General features: G+C 43.9%; 1 protein-coding gene across 1 annotated transcript; it reads right to left on the bottom strand.

The window, feature by feature from the left end:
* Window positions 1–6,436: 6,436 nt before the first annotated feature.
* On the bottom strand, window positions 6,437–8,993 carry LOC136496961 (hsp70-Hsp90 organizing protein-like). Its single transcript, XM_066492740.1, has 3 exons — window positions 7,938–8,993; window positions 6,836–7,124; window positions 6,437–6,720 (listed from the first exon to the last, which is right to left on the bottom strand). The coding sequence occupies exons 1-3, from the start codon at window positions 8,817–8,819 to the stop codon at window positions 6,623–6,625; spliced, it is 1,269 nt and encodes a 422-aa protein (XP_066348837.1). The 5' UTR covers window positions 8,820–8,993; the 3' UTR covers window positions 6,437–6,622.
* Window positions 8,994–9,110: the final 117 nt, after the last annotated feature.

Below are 9,110 nucleotides of genomic sequence, written 5' to 3'. Positions count from 1 at the left end.
GTAGATCTCGTCGAGATCTATAATTTTCATATATTTTTTTTTCATTTAATTTCGCAAAAAAAATAATATGATTTTTCTAAGATATATTAATCATATCAAATCATATTTTTTTGCGAAATTAAATGAAAAAAAAATTATATGAAAATTATAGATCTCGACGAGATCTACAACTTTCTAGTTTTGAGTTTTTTCATTTGAAGTCGTTAAGATGCTCAAAAAAAATTAATAACATATTTGAACTTAAGGGCATTTTCGTCTTTTCACACCTGCAGTTTAACGGCGTTAGAGCCCAAACTGACGGAAGTGGCATGGATGACACGAAAAAGTTAGAGTAGTGGCGCTGAAGACCGCTGAATTTTTTCAGGGGCACACAGGGAATTACGATCTTTTATAAGGGCACACAGGGAAAAGTCTCTTCGTATTTCTCCGTGCGGCCGCTATGCGCCCCTTCGTATCCCCTTGATGAGTTGTGCTTCATAGAATTCGATATACCAAACGATAGCGGCGGCGGCGGGCCGGCGGCAGGCGCCGGACGACGAGCAGCCGCACACGTGAGTCATCTGCAGGTATACGTCTCAACATCTTCATCCAATTAGCCTGCTCGTTTAGTCATGTTTCCTTTTTTTTCCCTCTTCCAATCTCTCCTTAGAGCTAGAGAATAAGTAAATTAGCCCTAACTCGAGCAGAACGCATCAGCAATTGCTGGTGGCTACCGGGCGGTGATCAGCGGCACCGATCCATCCACCATCAGGCATAAGGCATCAGACGTTCAGAAGCCGCAAGCCACGAGATACACAAAACTTTATTTAATTTTATGTCATTAGATTATATTATTGCACGTTCGCATAGGACTATTTAATTTTAATTGTAGGATAAGATTTTTTGGTGTAAAATTGATTATTGGAATGGTAAATTAAAACAATATTTTTTATTCTCTTGCAGACTTATAGAAATATGAAAAGGAGTGGTGATACTGCCTCTCTTTTTCAAAAATATGCATCAAAGAATATATTCTGCAATGACCTTTATCAAGAATAAGTTGAAAAACTCTGTATGCCTTTTTTCTTTAATTGTGTTTTGTATAATTCATATACTTATGTACCGACATGTTAAATTTAGTTAACAAAATTTTCGACAATGGACCACCATAGCTACAAATCCTGGCTACGCCAATGGCTCAGCCGTTCTCCTGGCTAGTGGGCCCCCGTCGCGCAAGCGCTATGAATAGGAGGTGGGGGCTGGGGCTCAAGATACGAGGTTCACCGCAGCCGCCAGCGCCCCACCGACGTCCTAACCCTAGTCCGATCAAGAGGGACGCGCTGTGAGCGATGGGAAGCGCCACCGCTTTCGCCGCCGCCACTGGATCGCGCCTCCACTTCACAGCTACCTCTACTAAGATACTCGAGGCCACGTCGTTGTGGCGCCATGGCTGCGACTACGCTTTGGGAGGTACATCGACAAGTTCTTTGTCTAAGTTAAGTTTCACCCGCTAGATCTACACTTAGAGGTCCTATAAATTCTATCATTGGTATCGGAGCAAGGTTAGTGTGCAGATCTAGTTTGGGGTAGTCTAAGTTTTAGCATTTAGAAGGAGATGAATCGGAACGAACAAATCCAGTCGAGTTAAACCCTAACCCTAGAAGCCGGACGGAGAGGACAGGGGCTTACCTATCGCAGTTGTCACCGCCGGCGTCGCTCCGACGTTGTGCGGGAAGAGCACCCGAATCGCCGGCGCCGGTCGGTCACGCCACCGCGCGGCCTCCGCATCGGGCTCGGGAGTCAAGGGCGTCGCCACAAGGCTGCTCGACGGAGGCGCGCTCAGCCTCGGGTGAGCGCGCACGCCGACGAGGGGCCCCGCGGCAGCGCCGCCACGCCTGTTCGGTCGCCATGAGCAGTCGTATCTGTTCCCCTAGATCTACTCGCCATGGCTGCGGGGCTAAAACAGAAGAGAAGGGGAGCGAGAAAGAAGAAGAGGAAGGGTAGCCGGAACTGCTCTGGCGGCGCTTTTCCTCACCTGATGCCGACGGCCAACGTGACCTCTGCCGTTGTCGCCTCTACGGCGAAGAGAGAGGAGGGGAGGGTGAAAATGAGTTTAGGGTTTGGGGGAGGAGGCAGGCACCGGGGTTTTGTTCCTTCGAGTCTCGCGCACGACCGTCGGATCACGATCGACGGTTCGCAGCGCTTTGACCGTATGGCCCAGGCGGGAGAGAAGAATTTCGGCCCAGGCCTAGGTTGCGGCCTGGGACGCGAAAACACGCAGCGCACGAATAGGCCATGGGCCAGTTTCCAGTATGGGCAGCGCGCTGGACCGTGCGAGCGGGCGCGCGAGCGAGATGGGCTCCAGGCCGGCTTTTTCTCGGTTGGGCCAAACTGAACAGAAGAGCCTGTTTCAAGGTTTATTATTTTCAGAAGCAAATTTTGATGAATTTAGATTAGTTTTTCATCTCTATTCAATTTTGAACCAACGGGATAAATTGTTCAGAGAGTAGATGAGTACACTGAAATGCTTCTGAAAATTAGATAAATTATATTTTTCAAGTTTCCACTGTAAAGTTAATGATTATTATCTTCTCATTAAATTCGAACCAACGGAAGGATTTAATTTAAAGAACAGTTATATTTATTCAGTAAATTATGATTATATTTATCCTCTAATTAAATTGAGACCAACGAAAAAAATTAAATTAGCGGAGTAGTCGGATTTGTTTAAGTTTAATTATTATGATATTATTATTTTTCTGTGCAACGTTGATGATAACAATATTATAATGAGTTTAAGTTTGAAGTTTAAATCTCTGATAAATTTTACACCAACGTGGTCAATTTTTCAGAGAGTAGATAAGTACCAAGAAATGCTCCTGAACTAATAGAATATATTTTATTATCATGTTTCCACTGCAATGATGTTGATTAATTAAATTCGAACCAACAGTAAAATTTAATTTTGAAGAGTAGTTATATGTCCTTCAAGTTAATTTATGAATTTTATGCATTAATTCTATTTTCTGCCCAACAGTGATGTAGAATTGATACAGAAGCGCCTTGTATGTTTTAACTTTAACTGACGAGATCACTCAGTTGTAAGTCAACGGGCTGCAATGCTGGGCTATGTCAATGAAAAGGCTTGAGTTAAGTCAGTTCAGGACTATTTTTTGTTAGTTTGCTAATTTTCTGATTAAATTGGAACCAACGAAAAGATTTAATTAGAAAATGAAGTATAAGTGAATGTTTTAGTCCTCATGACTAAGTTTTCGTTACAGTAAATAGTATATATTCTTCCATCATTATGATAAGAGTTGCAAAGTAACATGCATGTCTAATTTGACCAACGTTGGATTAAGCATGCGTGTTTGTATATAGATTTATCCTGCATGAGAAGTTTGGCATAGTACTTATGCTAGTCAATACTGCATGGCGGGAGAAGTTTTGTAATGACTCATATGTTTTTATATCCCGCATAGCGAGAGAAGTTTGGGTAGCTCTTATGCTATCCTAATATTGACCATGGCATAATAGAAATGCACCGTCATGGTCAATACTAACCAAAAGATAAGGAAAAGATACAAGTGTGACTTGCAAAAATACTGCTAATAAAAGACATCGTTGAGTTCTTGAAGTGGAATGAGAAAAGTGTACTCCTATACGGATCAAGAAATAACTTTGTTAGAATAACATAATCATATGAATGAAGTAAGTTATAAGTGTCTTCTCGTTCGCAGGTTTTCTGAATAGTTCTCGAAATTAGGGCAGTAAAGCACATGCCATATTTCGAGGGAGAGAATTGTGAGATCAATTAAGAGTAAGAGCAAAGATATAATTAAGAAAGATGAGATAAAGATGTTGATGAATGTGACTACTCTTCATTAAGAGTGAGATAAAGATGTTGATGAATGTGACCGTTGATCATAATAACGATACCCCTAAGCAGAGAAATAGCTAAATTCCTAGACCTTTTACAGTCCTGATAGAAAGATAGTGTAGTCAGTCAGAATTCATACTGGACGAGCCTTAAAGATGTTAATGTAGTGCTTAAAGCGCCATATGAGGTTTTAACAGATTAAACGCAAACAAAAAATTTAAAGATACACTATCTTTATAGAAGATGGAATGATCTGGAAGAACATGGTATGTAGAGACCTATGACTCGAAGAGAAGCGGGATTGCGTGCCCACTTCAGTGATTCAAAAACAACGAATTTCTCAATACCTGTTGATATTGTAGGACTTACACAACACTTGTTGTCAGCTCTTCGAAAAAGATGAATAATATAAACAAGGATCATATAATACAGGAGCATGTAGAATCAATTCTCTTGGCAATGAAGAGCAACAACAGCCCATATGAAAGTGCCAGTAGCTGAGGCCCCAGAAGGTCTTAAAGAATTAGAAAACCAATTTTTTCTGATGACTATGAAGTCTATATTAGTGAAGAAATTCAAATGGAGGGTGATCTCTCCTCATTTGAAGAAGCCATAAGAAGCGTTTACTCGTATAAATGGCAAAAAGCTATGGAAGCTGAAATGAATTCGATGAATACCAGTGATGTTTGGGACTTAGAAGAAATTCCCAATGGAGCCAAAACAGTAGGCTGTAAATGGGTATACAAGACAAAACGTGACTCCAAAGGTAATGTAGAAATATATAAAGCACGACTTGTAGCAAAAGACTTTACGCAAAGAGAATGAATAGATTACAATGAGAGTTTTCTCTCCAGTCTCATGCAAGGATTCTTTTAGAATCATAATGGCGTTAGTGGCACATTACAATTTAGAGTTACATCAGATGGATGTGAAGACGGCATTCCTCAACAGGGATTTGTATGAAAACGTTTACATGGCATAACCCAAAGGTTTTGTCAGTGGAAGCAAAAGAATGTATGGGATGCCGCCTATAGAAATCCATTTATGGGTTAAAACAAGTCTCTAGACAGTAGTATTTGAATTTGATAAAACAATAAGAAAGTTTGGGTTTAAAGAAAATGAGAAGGAAAATAGCATTTATGCGAAGTTCAAGAATGAAAATTTCATTTTCCACATCCTGTGTATAGATGACATCCTACTCACTAGTAGTGATGTTAATCTGTCATTGGAGAAAAAGTTCTTGTCCTTAAGTTTGAATATGAATGATCTTGGTGAAGCGTCATTGGTTCTAGGAATTGAAATTCACCGAGAAAGAAGAAAAGGGGTATTAGGACTATCGCAAAGGCATACTTAGAAAAGATTCTAAAGAAATACAGTATGCATGCAAATAAACCTACGCCTGCTCCTAAAGTCAAGAGTAATAGATTTGGAAACCTTCCGTGTTTTAGGAACCGATATGAGATCGATCAAATGAACATGGTTCCATATGCTTCAGCTGTTGGAAGCTTAATGAATGTACAAGAACTTACCTTGACGTAGCTTACGTATCCGGGATATTTTGGCAGAAGTTCAGTCAAGATATAGATCACTAGAATGGAGTTAAGAATGTCTTGCAATTTTTTCAAAGTATCATAGGCCTCATGCTAAGTAAGAAAGAGCAAGTACTCTCAAATAGTTGTGGGTACAAATATTAAACCTTGGCGAGATGTGTAGTGAAATCCACAGTAGTTGCTAACACTCGTAGTTGGAATATTATTATGAAAAAGCTCCAAAGAAACAGTTGTGGTATCATCAATGACGCATACCATAGTATAGCTTGGTAATGAGGCTTCAGGGACAGGCAAAAGTGGTTAAGGAAATTGTGTATCCGGAATTAACAATGGTAGACAACAGCAATAACCATTTAAAGCAAATCACTCTTATGACAACAGGTAAAGTGTGCTGCCAAACACATTGACATTAAGTTAAATGTTGTAAAGGAGAAAATCCAGAATCATTTTGAAAGCATTGAGCATATAAATACCGAGTAAGTACTTGTGGATCCGCTTACTAAAGGCTTACCACCCAATGTGTTCAGAGAGCACACAGTCGACATGGGTTTACGGGAAAACCTATGATTTATGGATACTAAGAGCCTAGTTGAGAATCTGTTTCAAAACAGAGAGGTGTATTGTAGTTGTTAGTCTAATAATACTAACTGTTATGACGAGGCATGCTCTATGCACTAATCTGTGATGGAATGAAAAAAAAAGACAAAGTGAACTAAGTTTTAAGTCATAAGGTGAGATCAAGGAGGAGAATGTTAGATTGATCTCCACCCGGCTCGGTCCAACAACAGAGTCAGACCTTGACTCGTGCCCTGATCGTGGGCGCTCAGCCATTCTCCTGGCTAGTGGGCCTCCATCGCGCAGCGCTATGAATAGGAGGTGGGGCTGGGGTTCGAGATACGAGGTTCACCGTAGCCGCCAGCGCCCCACCGACGTCCTAACCCTAGTCCGATCGAGAGAGCGCGCTGTGAGCGACGGGAAGCGCCACCGCTTTCGGCGCCGCCACTGGATCACGCCTCCACTGCACAGCTACCACTACTCCGACACTCGAGGCCACGTCGCTGCGGCACCATGGCCGTGACTGCGCTTTGGGAGGTACATCGACAAGTTCTTTGTCTAAGTTAAGTTTCACCCGCTAGATCTACACCTAGAGGTCCTATAAATTCTATCGTAATACTGTACAGATTACAGTTTATGCAAATGACAAAGGATGTCATCAACAAATTACCCTTGGGTCCTTGGGGTTTCTCCTGAGAGCTTCAGTGTAATGCTTCACTGCTTCTGGATATTTCTGCTGCTTAAAGAACTCATTACCTGCACAGAAATAACAAATGGTTCAACACCACATGCAATTCTTGACAAGAAACATACTGCGGGCAACAGAACTCACTGCATGAATAATGATCAAGTGATAAGTGATGTGGCATACCTTTTTCTCGCTCCTCATCAGCAATTCCTGGGTCATAGTACTCTTGTTGCTCCAGCTCCTTCTTTGCTCGTTCTGCATCATTTAGTTTTTTGAGGGTATCTGGGTTCCGGTGCTCAGTTAACGCCTTCTGGAAAGTCTCAATGGCAGCATCATAGTCTTGCGATGATTTAGCAAGTTTAGCAAGAGCAGTTCCTTTTCTGGCGAGTGCCCTCGAGATTATCTTGAAATCAGCATGTAGTTCCCTTCCTCTCTCAACAGCCTTATCACAGTCCTTAATGCATTCATCAAACTGGAATTCAAAGGAAAAGTATTAGTTTCGAAGGACACCTGAATCCTACTTGTAGGACACCAGATAATGCAGTACAGGAATGAGAAAATCACTGCCAAGATATTATCGCAGGACATGCCCTAATTATATATGTTGATTTCTTCTAGCTACAAGCACTTCTGCAGTCCTCAGATTAGTAGATTACCATCTAGCAGAGACAATTTCTACCCTTTTTTTTATTCTTCTGCTCCATCTAGCAGAGACAATTTCTACCCTTTTTCTATTCTTCTGCTCCTTTTTCTGTGAGCTACCCAACCAAGTTTAATGTTGTCACAATTAAGCCTTTTGCATTGCCTAAGCATAAGCCAACAATAGGAGTGAATTCATTCCCGACTCGAAGTAAAAAAAATACAAGGAATAACTACCAGCAATAATGTCGTTCTGGCTCCTACTCATCAAGCTCCAAGTTGTCCCTATCAGAATTTCAGAACTAGGGAACTCCCAAGTGGCCTGTATCAGAATTTCATGACTGTGGAACACTAAATGTATTTTGCATTTTTGCTCACTATCACGATCACCAACTCCTACCACAAAACTTCCTTTAATAATGCAACTCGAGTTCTCGACCAATTCAAGTAGGTCTGGATATCATTTGCCTCAATTAATCCATGGAGAGACCAATACTTAGCCAATTTCATATCTAAAAGCTGTTTGTTTGCAGTATGTGGTAAAAAGGTCTCGGTAGCTGATCACATAGACAAAATTCTCTAACTGAAGACTACAATCTACATGTAAATAACTTGTGATTCAGAACTAGGACCTAGGAGGCCTTACCTTTCCCATCTCAAGATAAACAGCAGCACGATTGGTGATGTAGGAGATGTCCTCATCATCGAGCTCCATGGCCGTTGTGTAGTGCTGGATCGCGATATCAAAATCCTTCCTTTTGTAAGCGGCGTTACCCGCTTCCTTCTCCTTCTGCGCCGACGCTTTCCTCTCCTTATGCTCCTCCTCCTCTGTCACCTCCATAGGCTCGGGCTCCGGCTCCCTTGCCTTTGCCGCTGGCTGCTGCTTTGGTGGCGGCGGATTCGATTGCGCTGCAGCCGGCTCAGGCGCCCCATTGCTCTGGTTCTGGAACTTGATGCCCAGCATGAGGGTGAGCACCTGAACCATTCGTTGGTCAGAAAGGTAGCTGTTCAGGCTGCTGGGCTTCCGCTGCACCTCCCGCAGCATCTGCACGAAGTCCGGCTGGTCGAGGTAGCCACGCGTGGTGGGATCGGCGGCGACCTTGCTCCATAGTTCAGGGCCCTGGAACATCTTGCCGACGGCGTCCGCCCCGGAGCCCACCGGACGTCTCGGCGCCGACGCGGCCTGGCGCGCCTGGGCGAGGCCGGACTTGAGCGCCTCATTGGACGGCTCGAGCGCGAGCCCTTTCTCGTACGCCTCGACGGCCTTGGGCGCGTCGCCGAGGCCCAGGTGCGCGGCGCCGAGGCGGGAGTAGCCCTTGGCCCAGTCCGGCTTCAGCGCCACGGTCCGCTCGGCGTCGCCTAGCGCCTCCGCGTAGCGCCCGAGCGACGCGTACGCCGCCGAGCGGTTGGAGTAGAGGACGTGGTTGTCGGGCGCGAGCGCGATGGCGTCGCTGAAGTGCTGGACAGCCTCCTCGAAGCGACCGGCCGCGAACGCCGCGTTGCCCTTCGCCTTCGCCTCGTCCGCCATGGCGGCGGCGACTGGTGCTGATTGGCGTGCGATCGGGGAGGTGGATCGATCGAGATCGTCGGATTCGTATCGGCTGGCGGTGCGCGTTTCGGGTCTTTTGGTGAAATCGTCGAGGAGAGTATAAAGAGGACAGAGAAGGCGCGAGTTCTAGTTCCGTCCGGTCTCCACGATTCTGGAAGGTTCCCGACGACAGGAGAAAACGAGAAGTCACCGGACGCCCGAGCTAAAGGATCGTCTTGGCTGTTTGGTCCGTGGAGCAAAGTAGTCCATCTTACATCTTTAGTTTTTGTT

Source organism: Miscanthus floridulus, chromosome 12 (genome assembly GCF_019320115.1).
Source record: "Miscanthus floridulus cultivar M001 chromosome 12, ASM1932011v1, whole genome shotgun sequence".
Lineage (NCBI taxonomy): Eukaryota > Viridiplantae > Streptophyta > Magnoliopsida > Poales > Poaceae > Miscanthus > Miscanthus floridulus.
The sequence above is the reverse complement of the archived record's forward strand: the minus strand, read 5'-3'. Positions and strand labels throughout refer to the sequence as shown.